Genomic DNA, 21,379 nt, shown 5'->3' with positions numbered 1-21,379 from the left:
AAAGCAAACGGCTCCTGGCCCGAACGTGCTGAACTTCAGGCACCTGCAGAACATCTTGGAGGAGATGTTCAATAATAAACAACTGGATATTCAAATCAGTAGCTTGGGAAAGTCCTTTTGGCTGGCATAAAGGTTTTCCATACAATCATAATACAGAGAACAAAAAGCATCTTGTCCCTAACTTTGCAGTTATAAAGGCATTAGAAATGCCCAACACGTTAATGATTGCTGATTACAAATTTAACCATTTACATTTTAAAATACGAATTGAATTGATTTTTAACGGGGAATAAAATTAATCAATGAAAAATATTTTCCTCCTAACAGAACTTTTCAAAGAAAAATCTCATATTTTTATGGCTACATATTATAGGTCTGAAAACAAAGACAATCAGATTGAAATAAACATTGGTGATTTCCTCCCAGAATTATCAGGATTATTGATTAATAGAGGAAGACTCTTCACTATTGTATGAAACCAGCAAAATATGTATAAACACAAATTATTTTAAAATATTGCTTGTAATCATGTTTTCATATCTAACAATCAGACCATACTGTATTGTATGGGTGTCACTTCTATAAAATCATATTGGAGTAGTTAATGATTTACTTCATCCTGCTTTTTTCTTTTACTTTTATGTAATATATTCTTATTGAACTACACCAGCTTAGGTTATTTGCTAGACGATTCTAGCAATAGAGCAGTCTACATTACACAGAGACACACAGGGCAGTTTACATTGCTTCTAGTAATACTGCTGATCCCATGGGATTTGAATAACAATGATAATTGATAACAGTTACCATTTATTGAGTCTGTGCAGTGTGTCAGAAACCATCACGCTGAAGATTTCATAAGCATTCACTCAGTTAATCCCCACAAAAACCTTTTGTGGTAGATAGTATTACTAAGCCCATTTTACAGGTGGGAAGAACAAGTCTCAGAGAAGTTATTTAACTTGCCACACAGCTAATGTGGTTTCAAACACATATTCGTCTGACTCTGTAGTAAGCATTTTAAATTGCTACATATTTTGCTGCTACTTTGAAATCTTACTTTATGTTACTCCTGACTTCATATTTTAACAGAAACTTGAACAGCCCCTTCAATGTTCATGTCAAGGCCCTTATAGAGAAGCAAGTCTGTGGTTCTTCAGTGCCTTCCTTAGGGTAACTCAAGTCTGCCCACATCATCCTGACCCTTCTTAGTCCCTGCTGCAACCCATATAAATCTTTGATGGTCTCATGGTCTCAAATTTGAGGTGCCCATGAAAAGCTATACAGGAGTTTCACTAGGACAAGTCACTTAACATGTAAGTATGTGTCAGAGGCAAGCTATCCTTTTTGGTTTCCAGAATTCACTCATCAGTTCTGGACCACTTATCTCTTATATTCCCTGGGGAGTATCAGGATGTGTGAGAGAGGTGCTGATATTCCAATGGGTTATCTTTCCTTCAAGGATCAATGTACCCTCAGAGGGCCTTCACTGACAGTTTGATGTCCAAGTGCTTCTAACCCTCCAGGCAACTGAATACTCAGCTTCCTGCGAAAACACATCAGCGACCATCTTCAGGTACATTTTCTAGGTGACGTTTCTTTGGGAATTGGAGAGTTGAAATGAATATTATAAATTGTAGAGGGATCCAGACAAGGTGTAATGAATGAAAAACAGTACATAGATTGGGAGAGAGATGGAAAATAGTATGAAAAATTACCCCAAAATTCAAAGGCAAGAATCTTGCCATTTTGTACCATGAAATATGGGAATAGTTGTATTTTCCGTACAGGTCATGTATGAAGCATTAATAAGCTAAAGTACACAAAGCTAAATGACAAATCTTGATTAACAAACTGCTCCATGAAACTCATATTTGTCTCGGCGTGTTTAAAGATGCTTGAGGGCTGTAAATCTCTGACCCTCATTCTATTGATCGGTAAGAACACCACCCTTGTTTTTAACTAATAAAAACAATGGTTTATCTTTACTTTAGAGTAGGTATCATATAGAGTAGTTAATTTTTCACTTTTGTAAATGTGTTCCTCACTCAGTTCTTACTCGGAGACTCTACAACATCTGTTTTTAAGAAAAGAGGTAAAGACACCACATCACACTGAGAAATCTTGGTTTTGACCTTCTCTTCACCTTTAGTTCCCTTCAGCTTTAGTGTTAAAACGAATCACATCAGCAATACAGAAAAATGCCACTTAAAAGCATTAACCTAGTTTTCCTTTCCCTGATATTTAAGTATGTCTCTGATATTTCAAGGGAGGCAGTCTGGGATTGAATTTGTGAGAAAAGAATAGCGAATTCTATTAAAAATTTTTTATTGGATGAAATTATTTCTAAAAAGAGACCCTAATTAAGACCCTCAGGAAGAAAACCAATGCCTAAAATGAATACAATGTTATATGTCAATTATAGCCCCATAACCAAAAACAAAACCATGGGATTACTTAATTGTGTGTTGTCATGGAACATATAAAAGGGGCTTAAAGGCTACTTTCAATAGTGGATTCTAGGAAAGCAATGCTGTTTTCCTCATGAAAATATTTTAGTATTTCAGAGTTTATAAACATCTCAGCTTGACATCATTACCAGCCTCTCTTCATACTTTATAGATCTTCACAATTACAGAAGTTTCTCATGTTTCATGGATACATTACCACAACCGTCATTAACGTTTGAAAGCCTTGGGGTGTCTCTCTATTCATTCTGGTTGCTCTCCGTGCTCTGCCACACCTTTCATCTTTGGCTTCCAGTCATAGGTTCTTTACTGGCTCGATTCCTCCTCCCTGCTCCTCCCTCCCGCGCCACAACGTCCTTCCCCAACATCACCTACTTCCCACTTTTTCTTCAGTCTCTTTCAAGAAGTTTCTCTGACCAGGTGTCCCCACCTTATCCCTGCCCTGTATGCATGTCCCTAAGCTCAATTCTTGTTTTAATTTCTCTGAGCATCCTTCACTTCTTTTCACACTTCCAACTAATTTCTTCTTAGTTGGAATCAATTGTGTAAGTTCCATGAAGGAGGGACCTTGTCTGTTCTTGTTGTCACCAGTGTGAGCAGACATATTTGTGCAAATGTGGGATAAAATGGAGTCTCTCTCGGAACCTGCAACCCACTAAGTCCTTAACAAAATCTAACCAAGCCTAAGAACACTACCAAGACATTTCATTAAGAATACTCAAGCAGTAAATAAATTTTAAGTCTTGAAGTTAAGTGAAATATTTGTAAATAATGAGATTAAGTTTTTAATAGGAACAGAAATCTGTAAATACTTTATATATATTTTTTGTTCACAAACACACACACCACACACACACACCAAGCTTCTTATGTTATTGAACGGATAGAAAGGCTTTTACTAGAACCCTTGATAGATAAGCAAAAGGGTCAAACTAGTAAGTGGTCAATTTTATCTTCATAAACATGTGCCTATGTATGATTGAAATTATAGATATTAGTAGAGAAATCTGGGGAAAAATCAGAACCATCTCTAATTGGATTAGATGCTACAAAAAAAAAAACAAACTAAACATTATTTTGATCATTCTGGAAATATATTTTTAAAGTGGGAAATGTTTCTACCATAGTATTACGTAGCCAAAAATCAACAAAAATTAGACACTATTTATACAATTTTAATATTAGAAAACCAGTCAAAGACCATTTTACCAATCAGAATAGAGATAAGAACTTATTTTTTAATCAAATATCTCAAAATTAGCAAATAGATTGTTTATTGGAGTCCACTTAAAACTACCAATCTTTCTCAGCCATTGCTAATGCTTGTAATAAAGGACTAACTGAAATTTATTTTCTTTTCATTTAATCAGTGTGCTTTTGGAACAGACAGGTTGTGTTCCCTGCCATTTACAAACTCAAGGATTTAATTTAGAATTCAATAATTGAATGAGATAGTATAATGACCTTTTATATAAATTCATCATTTCTTATCTTTCCCAAAGCACAAAATGTCCTGTATGCCATAATCATTATTGTTTACTTTTCTGGAAGGTTTTTGTTTAAATTTCTATAACTCACCTAGGATTGTAAATCTGCCTTCAAAATACAGTGTGAACAGCTTACCACTCCAGTTTTATAAAAGCTCATAGCTGATACTGTGAGACTTGTATGACCATTAATTTCACTCCCTTTATACTCGGGTTTATAAAGAAATCTGAGTACCTGTAATATCTCTTTCCAGGAAGTTTGAACACAGTCTCATTTGCCTCCTGCTTTTCTGAAAAGTTGGAACTTTGAGTTTGTGTTTCAGAATTCATTTATCTCGGTTTAAACACACTGAGGCAAATATGAGCTTCGTGGAGCAGTGTGTTAATCAAGATTTGTCATTTAGTTTCAGAATTCATTTATCTCTCATTTATCTTTCTTTCTTTCTTTCTCTCTTTCTTCTCTTTTTCCTTGGGGATCAGGGGAGGGGAGGGAGAATGCACTACCTGGGCTGACTTTCAAGAACTGGCAGTACGCTTTGTCCTGTTTGTGGACTGCCTTTGTATGAGCATAGATCAGTGGTTCAAAAACATAATTCATGAGCCTCCAATTCATTGCTTATCAGGTTTTCCTGAAGAGGAAACACATGCTGCTGTGGACGTGGTGGTGCAAAGTCAGAGGAGTTATCCTCTGAATGGCTAAACAGAGCCCATGTCCATTAAGGGCTTCAAGGGCAATTTGGGAGGAGGAGCATTGGGCATTGTTCCTCACTGGGCAGGATGGCACAGCCACAGCTCTGGGGTTCTCCAGCAGGTCTGAGGAGCAGTTAAATGTAGACCACCATTATTGGGCAAAGTTTCGGGGCAATCCCCTCATAGCCTACTGGTTTACCTCTGTTTCTCCATAGAGTATTATTGGCTTTTGAAGTGGGGCAGTTCTTCAAATCTGTCCCACACATTGCAGTATATTACTACCTCTCGTCCTGACACTAAATACCAGTGCGCCTGCCCTCTTTAGGCACCACAGCCATGAAAAATAATCCCCTTCCCATTTCCAAAATCAACTCTTGCCTGGGTGGCCTTGAGAGTCTCATGAACTCTTCTCTATCAAAGAAGTAACAAAGAAAAAGACTTTACAACACAAATGAAATTGGAATTTAGCTTAAATTATTTTTAAAAAGATCCTTTTTGACCTGAAAGTGTACTTGGGAACATGTAACTGAGGATAGTTCTAATGTTTCTTAGTGTAATGCTACCTGGAGAGAGGAAAATAGACCAGATCCCTTCTGATCGGACTCTATGTTAATGACATAGTTAGGTCTTAATTTTTCTTCAAGTTGTTACAAAACAAGTTCTTGTCTTCTGAATTGTATTAAGAATCCACTGAATTTATTGGAACATTCATTTTTCATTGTCTTTTATCTTCGGTAACCACCATAAGATTTGAAAGATAGTATCCCAAGAATTGAGTTATAAATCTAGCATTTAAAATTTTTAACTTTAATTTTGCAATTCACATAAGCATTAGCTTGAACAGGTCACTTCTTTGATACTTCACAACTTCTAAAAGTTACTTGAAATATAATTTATTTACTCTTAAAAACATATGAAAGCTAGGCAAGAGCCTCTTAACTGTGTTAAGATTAACCTAAACAATAATAGAAAATGCCTTAAGTAGCTAAGCTTTAGATCCATGAAGGAAACAATTCTTAAACGATGAGTGTAGGTGAAGGGTAGAAAGATATTAAGTATCTCAAGCTCCTATTGGTAAAATTAAGATGCTGTGACCTTTAATTCATGCTGGAATGGCACTGCCTCTCCAGTGGCATTTGGAAATATGGGAGATGTTCTGGTTGCCACAAGGCTGTGTCAGGGGAGTGCAATGGTATCTAGGGTTTGAGGCCAAGAATACTAAATCTTGTGCAATATGCAGAATATTCCTGCAAAACAAAGAACTGTCCTGCCTGAAAGCTAATGGTGACTTCATTGAGAAATGCTGTTATACCTCTAACAGAGATCACCTCAAGTCCCACCACCTGGAGGAAAGAGCAAGTTAGTCTTCTTGATGTCAAAATGTAGCACCTTGTTATCAGCCAGATGTTCATGAGACCCAGGCACTGCTCACTTGTCTTCTGAGCTTTTCCCTGTCCCGATCATTTTCCCTCATCGCAAAAAGTCCAGGAGCGGGGTCGGGTGTAGTGTCAATACAGGGTCAACTACTTACGCTGAAATGCTTTGCAAATAGTGTTAAGGACAACGTTAGAGCCACTGTTGACATATTCCTTGTTTAATTCCTTCTATCTGGCCAGTCACCAGTTCGTCAATGTAGTCTTTGAAATAATGCTCACGTTTCTTTGACATGATGCTTGTGCTTCTTTCTCTCTCCCCGTCCTCATTCACTCTTCTTCCCCATAGTCTCTGCACTTATCAGCTGAGCATCTGGAGAGAAGGCTCTGGATGAGAGCCCCACGAAAGGCCCACTCGTAGGCTAACTGCTCTCCAAACAAGTTCACCTCCTCTCTCCAGCCTCTGCTAGATGTTCCCGACACATCATTTCCCCACGATGCTTTTTACTCAGAAATCTTCGGGTGACTGCTGCTTCCTACCACATCACAGATCACATCCCATCACGCCTTCATCATTACACGAAAATTTATCAAAGGTATTGGCAGTGCTTTTTTTATCTTTGTATTTTTTCATCTTTTTCATCTTGGTATTTTCCATTACGTCTGACATAAACCAGATGCTGAATATATATTTAATGACTACACAATGGAAATTTGGTTCTCAGTTTTTAAGACTTATGTCTGAACGCTTGTTAAAGCTGGTTTGTTTTCTCCTTCAATCCAAGCCCTTATTAATTTCACTTTCCTTTGTACTCTTGTGATATTACCACAGTAAAGAATAGGACATTTAGGTTGCTGTTTATGATGTTATTGTTGCAAAATATTTCTGCTAATTAATTAGCTCACAAACTAATACTATTGAGCACACCACTGAGCAAATGGTAGCAACACTCCAACAAGTCCACAGATGATTGTTTATTGCTTGCTGGGAACAATTCCACAGCTGGTCTTTACCAAATTACATCATGCTGTATCATGGGTGTTTGGGGCTTACAGACCCTTTTACAATGTACCTGGGGCTTAGAGTACAGCCCAATCCTTAATACAAATGATATAAGGCCTGTCATTAGACTTTAGGAGAAGCCTGTGAAGTTAATGGAAGTTTCCCATTATAGGCTATGAGTCTTAAAACAGACTTTTCAGTTTAGATATACAAAAAAGAAAAAGAAACAGAGCTAGATATTAATTTATATGTAATGAATCCTTCACATCAGGTGATTTTTGAACATTCATTCACTTCAGTTTCTAAGCAGAGTACTTTATTAAAGACTGCTTCCACATCTGTAGAAGTTCAGTCTACAAATCACAATTTCTTTATATTTATATGCATGGATCTGATATGTAAATGTTCTGGAATTATGGCATTTTAACCAACCAACTTTACTCTTTAACTTGGTATCTAAATTAGCTTTGCCTGCAAATCCCCAGCATTTTTCAGAAACAGTACCAGCCCTGAAAGCAACCAAGCCATTAAAAATATTTCCATACTTTACTTCTTCTTACCTTTTTTAAATAAAGAAGAATAATCTCCATTCAGTTACATAGAATTGGAATACTGCTATGTAACAGAAATCATCATACTAATGCACAGAAATTGAAAGGCAAGCAACTTTGGTCTAGGCTGAACTGAATTAAGTCTTGACCTTGTAAACATTTCCATAGGAGGTAGACCATACACATTTGACTTTTTGTCAAATAAGGGATAGTAAACAATGATTCTGAGATCCTAATAAATTAAAGGCGTTTTAAAGGCATTAAATAAACATTTCTCTTTTTTAGAAACCAAAAATGAAACAGATTTTCAATAAATTAAGAAGTGAAATATTAAATCCTTAGAGTTGAAATGTCTGCATCTTCAAAGCTCCACTGGTTGCATTTGGTAATGCATGAATCTGTGATTAATAATGAGACCACATTCTAAATAATTTGTGTGCAAGGCAAACTCTGCAAGTACTTCCATTCACTAGGGAGTTGTCCTTAGTTTTGTACCAGTGACCTGAAAAACAATGTCCTGCCACTGAATATTCCATTTTCTTTCTCTGATGGGAGTCTCAGTGGATAGGATTTGAGCAGTAGAGATTTTTAAAGTTTCAACCCCAACCCGACATTGCTGGTTTAAGTGCCTCCAGCTGCTGTTCCCATGAACACAGTGTTGATGGGTGGTAGAGAGGACACCATTTCTCTACCATTTGCTCCGTGGGAGTCCAGAGTTTCTTGAGTTGGATACTGATTGGAAGTTCCATACATACACTGGGATGAGGAGGAAGGAACTGGGGCTTGCAAGCTGGATGCTGTAAGGGAAAATATAATCAGCAATTGAAAATTGGCTACATTTTCTTTTCTCTGTAAGTGCCACTCGATGTTAAGCCTTCCTATCTACCTTTGCACCCATATCTGTACTAAATCTGAGTGTGTATGGTTTCTCAGAGAAATCCTCATCTTTTCTTCCATTTCCCTCCTTGCTATTCTCCGAGAAATTGTTTCCTTCTTCTTCTCATTTCACAAAGGAAACTCAATTTCAAACATAAATTTAGACAACTTTATCACCAAAATATATCCCCAGTCTACCTCCTCTTTCCATCTGTGCCTCCACAACTGTATTTCAAACCACCGTCTTCTCTTACCTGGATCAACAGCCTCCGAACTAGTCTCTTGACCCTCACCTTTGTTTGCCCCACCTCTCACCCTGGAGAGAGCAGCCAGGATAATCTTGCAGAAATGTATATCAAATTGTCACTCTTCTCAAATGTTACAGTGGCTCCTCATTACTCTTAGAACAAAATCCAAGCTCCCTGCCCTGGTTCATAACACCCCATATGAACTGGTCTCTGTCTTCTGATTTATTTTACTCCCCTCTCTTCATTTACCATGCTCAAAACACACTGGCCTTTCTGCCCTTTAAATTTTCCGAAAGCGTTCCCATTTCAGAGACTATGCAACTTGCCCTTTCTTTTGCCTAGAGCTCTCCCATTAGATCTTTACATCATTGCCTCCTTCTTCTCATTCAGCTTTCAACTCCAGATTCCTTTCCCAACAACACCACCTAACACAGCTCCTCCATGACTATCTGTCATTTTATCCTCTTTAATCTACTTCAGAGTACCTGAAATTATCTTTTTAGTGCACTGGTTTATATACTCACTGCCTTCTCTCTCCCTACCGGAATGTAAGCTTCTTGTAGGCAGGAACTCTGTCCCGGTCACCACCATCACCTCACACCTAACATGAGGTTTGGCACCTAGTAGTAGGTTCTCAAAAGTTTTGACTAACTGGCTTACTAACACTACATTTCCTGCATTTTGGTTGCTGCCCTCTAAGTGCTGTTTTTCTTATTGTCCTAACAACCATCTTCTCTGTCACTAAAAATCAGGCTTTATAACTAAGGAAATAGTTATTGGTCCTAACTCCCCTTGTGCAACTTACCCACTTACTCTAGTCACTCTTTTCACCCTGAAGCCCTTTGTGTAGTTTACCTGTAAGCCAGCTCTGACAACTTAAGCTTAGAGTCCATCCTGCACCCAAGCTATGTTCCATCAAAGCTTCCACTATCTCTCCGAGTAAACAGAACTAATAGTAACAACAGCAACGCGGTACATTTTAGTCTCACAGTGAGGACACTTCCTAAAGTGGAATTTTCTGCTTCATTAGTGTAACCTAGAAGCAATGACCCTCTGCAGACAGCATGAGACGAGTGCTCAGGGAGCATCTGTGGTGGTCATAGGAAGGGAAGAAGTGCTTCCTATTGAATTATTGGAAAAGCACACTGAGTGAGGAGAGATGGAAATTATCTCATTTCCCTTATGCTGTTTGGGTGTCAATGCCCTCTACTTTCACTAATCTGGAATCAATTCCATTGGAAGATTTCAATCATCTCACATAAACATTAAAACTCTGCCTTGATACTTACATGGATATAGACTTGCCCTGTGATACCTTATTAGCAATTTCAGAAACTAAACATATGAATTATGTTTTTGCCCTTTTTTTTTTTCAACTCACTGATTTATTGAGTCCCTACTATGAGGCAGACACTCTACTGGGTGCTGGTGATGCATCTGTTACAAGTTGCAGTATTTTCTTAAGGACAACAAGCTGGTTGGAATAAGATGCTAGGGGACTTCATAGCAAACATTATCTTGCTCATTTTTACTTAAAATGTATGTTATAGAACAATAAAAAAGCAACATTTTCTACAGAGGTGTCTAATTACATTTTACATGTATTTGAGAAAATGACAGTAACCTTCATCACAATTCACCATCTTTTAAAACTTGGGGTGGTTTGAGGGTACTGGTGGAGATTATGGGGTCCAAAGAAAACTCTTGGCACTGCCCCACTTCTAACAGTGAAAAAGGCAGAGTGAGAGACATCATCCTTGCCCTCATAAGACTTACAGTTTTTTAGATTGCATTTGACAGGGTATATTCATTTTTGCACACATAATAGATGCCAGCTATTCTTTATGAAAAGAGTAACAGATCTAACAGTAGATTGCATGGTGACATGTCTACTGAGAAATGGTAAGATTCACAAACGTAACTTCACATCCAAAGTGATAAACCAATGGTGGGAACATAAATGCCCAGTTAATACTGCAAACCTGAGGTTTAACAACTGTTTAAAAAATTTAGTTTAATTTAATTTAATTTTTTTAGGGGGAGGTAATTAGATTGATTGATTGATTTTTAGAGCAGGCACTGGGGTGAACCCAGGACCTCATACATGCTAAGCATGCACTCTATCATTTGAACTATGCCCTCTCCCCTGGTTAACAGTGTTTTAAAACATTTTCAAGAGCTACTAATATAATTTACCTACTACAGGAGTTCGACAGGCAGCTGAAGGTGATGTGTCTGCAAAAAAAGAGCTGGTCTGCTTCCTACCACTGTCATCTAAAATGTTAAGGGGATCATGGATGTCACTGTAGGGAGGCAGTGAGCGGACACTGCTGATGACAGAGACGTGTTGATTCACCATCGATCCAAGTCTATGAGACTCTGGGTAGTTTATATTGCTTCCGTAGTACCCTATAACAGAAAATGTTGAGAGTGTAGAGTTAACTTACAAATAATACTCCAGGAAGAAAAAAAAAAGGATGCAGTAATAGGATAGAGCCCTAAAGATATCATGCTGTAAATATTACATATCCATCTACATTTACTCTACAGTTGGGTTTTGGCTTATGGTTCACTACGTTGTTTTTGTTTTAAAAATACACAGGAGTTATCATATTATTAATTTTGAGATAATGACTACACTTCTCTCATAAGTCCCTTATTTAAATTAACAAGTTCTACTTACAAAGAAAAAAGCACTATTAGCCTCTATCTAGCAAAAAAGTTAACTCTGCCTGTGAAATACTAGTTTTATTTACAGACTCATGTTTCCGGGAGAAGGACTGGTCTACATGAGGAGAGGGGCATCACGCCTACTTTGGTGGATGGATTAGTCCTCTGAATTTTCTAGCTCAGTAACTTCAATGTTTTATCAGCCTAATAGGAGGCATGGTTTGGGTCCTAATCTTTAAGATCTGCAGCTAGTCCTCCAGAAGAAACATTATTCACCAACAACCTTTTTAAAGAACAGAACATTCTTCTTTTAGGGTACCAAGGTTGGTTTCAAACATATGGTTTGACATAATATTTTTTCATCACATGTGGCATTTAGAAAGGCAACTTTAGTAAAGCCACAAGAAGTAGGGATATGTTTGCATGTGGCAGAAACGAGCTCCAAATGCCTAAGATTCCACAATCTTTAGAAAGCTCTACAGGGATGACACGCTTTTCAGCCGAAGTGGAGCTCAATGTCTGATTTGGCCTTCCTGCCATCTCAAAAGCCAGAACAAATTCTTTAAAAACATCAATACCATTAGGTGAATTAGGAGGCAATGTTGCTCCTTGGCAGGTGGCAGCTCCTGCATTGCTCAGGAAATTGAAGCTTCCGGTATTTAAAAACTGCATGCTGTGTGAATCTTGGCCATGTGGGGATGGTCCATAGCTGGAAGGTGGCCGAGAATTATATGGAGACACAGCACAGCTGCCACTGAAGAAGTCTCTAGGAAGCTGCTGTTCACTCCAGGCCATGCATCGACTGTGCTCAGGGCGATGAGGATAGAGTCCTGATGGGGGATGAGGCTGGGCCCTAAACACAGTCTGATAGTTGGAGTTGGTCCCATAAAAGTCATGGCTGGCCTGAGGGAGAGCCGGATAAATGGGCTCTGGGAATGCTGAGCAGTGTGACGGGGCTGACAGCACTGGACCCACACTTGGGGGTCTCCCCGCCATTGGCCCCTGGTTAATGACGCTTCCTCGGCTGGCCATGGCTGGAGAAATGGGTGGTGTCATCAGATGACCAGAACTCTGGGAAAGCTCCATTTGACCTGGAAAAAAGTTACCAGAGTGTTCACTAGTGGCAAATTCAAACAGATGGGCTCACATGTTTTAAAATTATTCAAAAGACTTGTTAATATATCTTGTTATATATTAGTTCATTTCTACTCTCCAAAAATAACAGGACTGGGGAACTTCAAAATTCTAGATTTAAAAACACAACATGTGTGCATTTCACAACTGTGGCAACTTTTGGAGTTAGTGACTGTGGAGGAAAGTCTGGGCTGGCTTCATCCTTCCGTGGGTATGAAGATCGTTAGAGCCCAGCTTGGGAAGGGCAAGGGGGCAGGAGGTGTGCTGTTCACATTTCTCCATAATTACAAAGCAAGCTGAATGTTAAATGGTTTGAATTTTGGGGTGAAAGAAGAAGGCAGTCATATCAAAATAAGAATGGCTTCAGAGCAGCCAATTCAAAACTTCCTGCAAACCCCGTTGTTGGGCAATGAGTTATGGATGCCACCAATTCCCTGGGCCTCCAATTTCCCATTGGTGGAACTAGGCCCCTGAACTAAAAGGCCCTTTCAGGTTTAAAATTCTGTGTGTCCCATGAAGTAAGGTATGTAGAAGGATTTCAAAACAAGCAGACTTAAAGTATAATCTAGTAGCTAGCTAAGCCATAAACATTCAGATTGACAGAAAGAGGACCCCAGACCAAAGAGAAAATTATTGTAATGGTTAAAAATAGCTGAATTCAATTTTTTAAAAAATATATATTCTTTTTTATGAAGGGTAGGTAATTAAGTTTATTTACTTATTAATTTTTTAATGGAGGTACTGGGGATTGAACCCAGGACCTAGTGCATGCTAAGACTGCACTCCACCACTGAGCCTTACCCTCCCTCCTTGAATCTATTTTTTATGGAGGAGAAATAAAGTTTCCTCAAAATCCAAAAATAAATAAGCAGCTTATATTTTTCAACTTTCAAAGCATCTTAAGGATTCTATGGGCACCTGATCTATTTTTTTCTTCCACAAAATCAAATAACCAATTATTTGTACTTCTGCTATAACTAAGAGAGTATGTCAATGTGATACCTATCTTAAACATGGCATTGATGAAAATGTGAATGACAAATGCTGAAAATCACAAAAAATATTATAAATCTTCATTATAAGTCAGTGATGAGCCTTTTTATTCTTGGAATACCTGGAAGGTACTAGTTTTAAGAAAGCCAAGGTTCTTGTGAGACATCCTGAAGCCTAAGTGGGCTTCTTGGTTGCTTCCCAGCCTACCTGTGAGCGGCATGTTGTCTGTACTCCCAGCAGGGAATGGGTGCAGAGCAGAGGTTAAGCCTCCAGGTTGACTGGATGACAGAGGAAGGTAGGTTGTTTCCACGTGGCTTTCATTCTTCACAGTGTCGCTGGGAACAGCGCTCCCTTTATTACGGTTGGCCAGAAAGCATGAACTCGGAGAGGCAGTGAAGGCAGCTTTACTTGCATCTGGAAAGATTTTTTTTTTTTTTAATAGGAAAGCTAACATCATTCCCATAGTCCTAGTAGGTAAGTCCAAGTTGAAAAAAATACATATTCTAGGGTTGGGTCATAAATCTGGAAACTCCTGAGAAGTGTTTTCCACGGGAAACAAGGCTGGCAGATCTTTGGTCTTGGCAGTGCTGCTGGTTTTTGTTAACTGAGTATTTGTGAATGCAGGTGTGTTGTGAGGGGCACTAAATAACCCACTCTGGAGTGAATAGCCTTTAAAAAGCAAGTCATCACATCCCAAATACATGTGTTTCCTTCCCTCTCCAAATTCCTATAGAACTTATCACTACACCATTTATAAGGTGGTATATACCACATGTGTTGTCTTGAATTATAGTTTTTTTTTGTACTATAGTCACTGTTTCAATTTCATCTAAGTTCTCGGAAGTTAAGAATATAGATTTTCAGAGTTTTCAGTAAAGTACTTTGACTGCTCTATGCATCAATAGACGAAAGGGAAAAATAGGGCTCTGTTAGTGTTACTATCCTGTGTTAGTAGTCACTACATTAGGGGAAAACTGAGATGGTTATAAATCCATTTAACCTGTGTGCTTACCAATTCTTGATCTTAAGTTTCAACAAAGAAATGTGCAAAACAAAATATACATTTTTAACTTACCTGAATTCTTCATATACTTGTCCAATAAGTTCTGTAACTCCTGTTCTTTGTCATTATTAAACTGGGTCTCCATGGCCAGCAGAATGTATTCATCAAGAAGCATTCGGATCAAATGGAAAGAACCTTGTTTATGGATGGGGGATCAGGAGAGGGCGTGGTGGAGATGAAATAAGGGAGAGAAAGAGAAGGAAAGGAAAGTCAAGTTATCTTTGTGACCATCTCGCAACACTTTACAAGGAGCAACTGAAATAAACAAACACTTGTTGGACTTTAAATGACCTGCTAAGACCAACACGCTTAACTTGGGTCTCTAATCTCTCTGTGTACCGCCTGCCCATTGCACCTGTGTGTACTGTCCTGCCCGCTCTTTGGCCACTAATTACATCAAAGGAAAATACGGATGAAAGTGAGACACGCTTTATGCTTTAAGAGGGCACACACTGGAGTGTGATAAGCTTTAACCTGAAGAGAATGAGCTCCACTCTGCTCTATTTCTGTTTACTTTGTACTGAATAATTAGACAATGGCCAACATGGTCTGGAAAAAGTATCAGGTGAGAAGATGTCTTTCTAACCTAAAATAAAATGCTCTTTCACTTAAAAAAAAAAAAAGGAAAAGAATAATTTTCATGCGGAAGATGTCCTAGAAAACATCTTTTAACAATTCAACAGATTTCCCAGCAAGTCTTTTTTCATAATAAAATCAGTTTTAAATGTTGTATATTTTAAGAAACTTTAAATATAAGCCAAGCCATATTTTAAATAATAGCTCAATACATTTTGTTCATCCTCAATACAAGTTCATTGGTTATATCTAATTCTACTGAAAAGTAAATAAAAATAATTTAGTTAACTGTAATCTATCTTATAATGTGGAGATTTCTCAAAATGCAACTACTAAACATGGAAGTATTGTCCAGGAGCTAGAACTAAGAATCTCAGAAATTTTAGGAAAAAGAAGGCATTCAATTTTTGAAAAAGCTAACTTGATTCAATTTTTTCATAAGTCATATAGATCAGGAAAGATGGGTCAGAAAACACATATTACAGCGTGTCTTCTAAACTGCTCTTTGATTCCTGGAGCACAGCTATGCGGGTTCCTGGAAAAGATGAAAACATTTGCCTTACTGCAGTGAGTAGTGCCTTTGGAAAATAATGTATTAAGTATTGTTTATTTGCTTGTTTAAGAAAGAAAATTTATTCAAGCAGTGGTGGAATAAAATGGTTTTAGCTGATATTTCTTACGTGTTTACCAGGTGCTAGGCAATGTATTTTATAGATATCACCTCACCCAGGTGCCTATATAACCGAATGAAAGAAATATTTTCCCCTTTCTACAATGAGCAGACTACCTTGGGTAAAACCCAAGCCAAAGAAAAGCAGTATTAGGACTGAACTCGGCATGTGGTCTGACTCTAAAATCCAGGCCAATAACTACCATTCTCTACTGGCTCAGTGGTCAGATTTGAGAAGTGACAGTGCCACAATATTTAAAAACTGATAGAAAATGTGACTGGGGAATGAATGATGTAATTCACTTGAGAAGAATTTTATAAAGCATATAAGATACCAAAACTGGATGCGTTGTTCAGGGTGAGATTGTGCATTACTCGAGCACCAAAAAAGCTCCACTTCAGCAGAAAGTCTTGAGCCCTCTTCTTTAATGATCTTCCATTTTGTTTGCTGGTCTAAAAGTAAAGGAACAAAATGAAACTCTAAAATCTGTCATCTCGTTATTTCATGGTTCCTACATAAGATCAAGAGGTAGATAAACTGACAAATGGACAGATGGCATGGCATGCCATTTATTTCATCAAATAAAATTATTTGTCGAGGGATTTTTATTTTAATCTGTCTTTGCTGTCATCTTTAAGGTTAATAGTTCTTTATTCTGTATGGTTTTGTTACTCAATAGAATTGGAAAACAAAATGAAACAATTTACAAAATATTTTCTCTCTTAATTTTCCTTTGACAGAACTTTAAAAAGAGCAGTAGGTGAAGTGTGGAGGAAAGGTTATATATTTCTGTGAATGATTAACTCCGACTTCTCTGGTCCTGAATGATAATCTGTTTTCCTTCCAGGAGGAAAAAAAAAAGTCTCTACACTATAACTACTCTCCTTGATACAGAGTGGCTAACACCAACTGGTGATGGATATATATTTGTTCTTATTGCCTTGTTTCATGATGGATGACTTGAAGGTTAACTGAAAGAGTTGAAGAAACCACATAGAAAACACAAAATCCTGAGCTCCTGGAATTTAAAAACAGGCAAATACTTAAAAGCATATTTTCTGTTAGCATTTATGAAAGCATGCTTTTTAAGAAAAGGACCAGATCCTTCCAGTTTCTAAGTTTATCTTCCAAAACTGATGTTACTCAGCTGTAACTTTATTGACTGATAGGGAAAGCATAGTGTCTTGTAGTCCATCAAAAACGATAAATAGAATTGAATTCATGCCCAATGCTCTCAAATCTGCCATATTTCTAAACTTGATATTTGGCTTGCCTTATTTGTAGGGTTTCAAAAGCTTTGCAAGGCACTTTGCACATAGCCTATCATCACTCCCCCACCATTCTAGAAATTACAACCACTTTTTAGCATTTACTATTAACAAAAAATTTTATTTTCTGAATATGTCATTGAAAAATACCTTAATAACTCTCTGCTCTACCACAGTATCCAGCCATTCAATAAAAGCCTCCACAGTGGCATTCTTCTTAAGGAGATCTTTCAGTTCTTGGAACACTGTGATAGAGTCATCTGCCGTGTAAAAAGAAAAAAAGCGAAATCAGAATACTGCACTCTACTTTGAACCCAAGAGAAATCTAAAACTAGGAATCATTAATAATGTTATAGCATAGAAGGGAAAGACAGGTAGATTAAGTAAATGTGTTAAGGAAAGCAATTTCATAGCCTGAAACAGTAGCAAAAAATCTTTAGTCTTTGCTCTTCAGAATTTCTATCATAAGTGTATACATCTTGGTATATACTGAAATACAGGTTTATGTATTATATACTAGGGAAGAATAAGTTGTCAGTATAGATGATTACAGATTTTGAATGCAATGCTTTTATTAAATGCTATGGATTAGTTGAAAGCTAATGAATGAACTAAGCCAGATTTGTTGATACCCTGCTTTCTGAAATATCCTTTATCTTCAGCAAAAATTAAGTTCTGCTCTGCAGAATTGAGCCATTTACATGAATAATCTTTTATCATTAAAATTAAAGGGGCAGTTTAGGACCATCATTTAATTAAAGAGTTTGTGGTTTGCTGAATCCCCAAGGGTTACATAATCTTATGTCAGGAAACAGAAAACAGGGCTGAGGTTGGATCATCCCTGGAGAGCAGTGTGCTATAGCCTATGGGAGGCTGTAGTTTTTCTTTTTCTTTTTCTCTTTTTTTTTTTTGTCTTTTCAGAGAGAAAGCATGGGAGAAATAGTGGGTTGCTATTCCTTGGAAGTGAAGCCTGGTTGTCCACTCACACGTACTGACTTGGTAAACTCCGACAGATTGTCCAAACCTGAGCAGGGAATTTCTGCTTTGAAAAACAGTATTCCGTTGAGATACCATTTTGATATACATTATATACCATACAATGCCAAAAGTGTAAAACACATGGAAACGTGTACACATGCAATGTAAACCTAGAGGAAAACTCACAAAACTCAAAACCATTTTGCCTACTTTCAGGTTATTTCTGTTTGGATTATTTCTAGGCAACGAGGTTATGGATGGCTTTTATTTTCCTCTTAGTATTTTCTGTATTTTCCAGGTTTTTCCAGAATCAGTTAGCATAACTGCTTTAAAATAGAGAAGTTTTAAAAAGTATTTCCATAAACCAGGGTTTCTCAAACAGACTTGACTTTGTAGTTCAAAGGGACATTTAGTAATGCCTGGAGACATTTTTGGCTGTCATGGGAGGTTGCTACTGGCACGTAGGAGGTAGAGGTCAGGGATGCTACTAAACATCCTCCAGTCCACAGGACAGTCCCCACCGCTCCATCCAAGGGTTCTCCAGCCCAGGTCAGTGATAGTGCTGAGGTTGGGAAGCCCAGCTCTAAACAAAGAGAGAAGACTTACATTCAGTGTAGATATCAGATTCAGTGTCTGTGCTGCCCGAAATGGTGAGAAGGGCCTGAGATCCAATACTATTCAAGTCAACCTTTTCAATATCAGATACCATGGAATTCACGATATGCTGGTCAAAGAGAGCTGGTCGGGCAATCTACATAAAGTGAAAAGAAAAAACACTAAGCTATATCATTGATTGCCCACCGAAAGAAAAGTTCTAGCTTCTAGAGAAATAGTTCCTTAAGGAATCATAAATAACTCTTTTCTTATTTTAAAACTAAAAGCAGTAGTTGAGACTCATGATCATCTCTGTTAAAGGTTTGACAATTATTTTGGGGATAGGAAAATAAATTTTTTTATCCATGGTCAGAACATAAGAATTTTACAGTGTTACATTTCTTACCTGGAACTATCCCAAGCTAGTCTTTCAAAACTTAGGGGGCTAGAAACCTTCATAAAAAGAATGATCATTTGAGAGGAGGGGAAATATATTTTAATAATATACAAACATGTAGTCCTAATTTAAGAATTGCTTTTTTCTCCCCATTTGAGACAACCAAATTAACAGGTAGTTTAAAATGTGTTGTGGGTTTCACAACATCCAGTATCACATAGGCTCATTCCCCACAACCTACTAATGTTATTAACTGGATTCACTTATCAATTAGATTCACATGGTAAATAGGAGTTCTACATTTTATACTGCATTCAAAAGATTTTTCTTTTCCTTTTTTTAAACTATTTTGAAATAATGTAAAAATTTACCAAAAAAAGTTGCAAAAAGAGTGTAAACAAGTATTTCCATGTACTCTCTGTCCAGCTTCTCCTAACGTCATCATCTTACATAACCATTTTGTATTACTAAAATCAGGAAATTAACGTTGGTAATACTAGTAACTAAACTACAGACATAATTCAAATTTCATTAGTTTTCCCAATAATGTCCTTTTTCTGTTCTCACATTCACTCTAGGATCTCATATTGCATAATTTAATTGTTGTCTACTTAGTCTCCAATCGCTGAAAGTTCCTCAGTCTTTGCTAGCAGGTGATTCGCTTTTGATTTGGTAACTCAAACACCTCCGGCTTCCCAACGTACCTGAGCAAGGTGCAAGAACGATGTTTGTCGTTTCAGAGACGATACAAATCGTCGCACAATAGGTATTTTCTTGTCAGTCAGTGCTTCTGGCAAATTTTCCAAGGATGAAACTACCCACTGTTCCCAATTTTTAGCAAAATTTCTTATGTCTGCTAATAAGCTACAAAAAACCCCAAAGAACAGAAAACTATGTATTAAATGCTAAGTAGTTCAAAATGCATTAAATAAATGCAGTTTACTGGAGGGATGCTATTAATGATTCCAAGAACATGACTTTGAAGTCAGATGGACTCAGCCTAGGTTTGCCATTTATCATCTTGGTCAAAACAGTCTTCTGAAGCTCCAGTTTCCTTGTATTTAAGTGGGAATAAGAATAGTACCTATGTAACAAGATTATTCTGAGGGTTACAAGAAATATTCATGGAAAATACTCAGGTTAAAACTTGGCATGCAGAGAGTGATCAAGAAGAAATACTTCATTATTAATAATATTAACTCCTGTTTCAGTCATTTTCTATAAAATATTTCTGGGAAAAGGTAAGTGTGCACTTGAGTTTGCATATCTTGACTTCTTGGGGATTATAATGTCATTTTAGGTATTTAATATTAGTTTCTAGCTACATATTCTTATATTCCGAATGTAACCGTGAGACCAATTATCAAAAACATACTAATGATATTTAGTATTTTATATGTATACCCTATTTAGAAAATTGCAAATGTAGGTTTTGTATATGTTATGAAAACATACAAAAGTTTTTAAATCAGTCAACAATCTACATATTATAGATCTAAGTATCTTTGGGATGGTGCATATGTAAGGAACAATGACATGGTACAGGAAAAAGAATAGGCAGAGTTTGGATTTAAACAGACTTCAATTACAGTCTAGGCTCTGCTTCTTACTAATCAGCTGACTCTGGGATTAACTTCTTTCTACCCCCAGGTTCCTTTTTGTGAATTTGGGGTCATAATAGTTTCTTTGGAATAATCTAACAAAATGTGTTTTTAAAAATCCAGACATAGAAAACAAACTTATGGTTACTGGAAGGGAAAAGGGTAGGAAGGGATAAATTGGAGTTTGAGATTTGCAGAACCTAACTAATGTATATAAAATAGACAAACAACAAGTTTCTTCTGTATAGCACAGGGAACTATATTCAATACCTTGTAGTAACCTATAATGAAAAAGAATATGAAAACAAATATATATGTATATGTGTGTATATATATATATATATGACTGAAAAATTATACTGTACACCAGAAGGGGATACAACATTGTAAACTGACTATACTTCAATTAAAAAAATCCACTTAGCAAATGATAAGGAATTGGTTAAATAAGTAAGTATTTTTCAGATGTTGGAAATCTATGCAATTATTTAAAAAGAGAATGTTGATCTGTATTTGTTGATATGGAAAGATTTTCACTGTATGCTGCAATAGTATGTATACTATGATCTTATTTTTTAAAATGTGTATATTTACAGATATTCCTAGAAGGAAGTCTGCGAGATAATAGCCTAAGACATTAAGAATGTGGGAAGATTATGAGTGATTTTTAAAATGTGCTTATGCATGTTTTTCATTTTCTACGATGAATATGAACTACTTGCATACTTAAGACATAAA

General features: G+C 37.0%; 1 protein-coding gene across 3 annotated transcripts in view; it reads right to left on the bottom strand.

The window, feature by feature from the left end:
* Positions 1-6,773: 6,773 nt before the first annotated feature.
* The window catches only part of RFX6 (regulatory factor X6), a 107,319-nt gene continuing 92,713 nt past the window's right edge, over positions 6,774-21,379 (bottom strand). For all 3 annotated transcript variants that reach the window (XM_032484758.1, XM_032484759.1, XM_006193079.2), the window contains 9 exons: positions 19,745-19,904; positions 18,656-18,800; positions 17,222-17,331; positions 16,138-16,255; positions 14,569-14,691; positions 13,701-13,907; positions 11,945-12,457; positions 10,893-11,105; positions 6,774-8,369 (listed from right to left, as the gene is read on the bottom strand). In XM_032484758.1, coding sequence (XP_032340649.1) covers positions 8,194-8,369; positions 10,893-11,105; positions 11,945-12,457; positions 13,701-13,907; positions 14,569-14,691; positions 16,138-16,255; positions 17,222-17,331; positions 18,656-18,800; positions 19,745-19,904 — 1,765 coding nt within the window. In that variant the 3' untranslated portion in view covers positions 6,774-8,193. The remainder of the gene's footprint in view (positions 8,370-10,892; positions 11,106-11,944; positions 12,458-13,700; positions 13,908-14,568; positions 14,692-16,137; positions 16,256-17,221; positions 17,332-18,655; positions 18,801-19,744; positions 19,905-21,379) is intronic.

This window comes from Camelus ferus, chromosome 8, assembly GCF_009834535.1.
Source record: "Camelus ferus isolate YT-003-E chromosome 8, BCGSAC_Cfer_1.0, whole genome shotgun sequence".
In the NCBI taxonomy this organism is placed as follows: Eukaryota; Metazoa; Chordata; class Mammalia; order Artiodactyla; family Camelidae; genus Camelus; species Camelus ferus.
The sequence above is the reverse complement of the archived record's forward strand: the minus strand, read 5'-3'. Positions and strand labels throughout refer to the sequence as shown.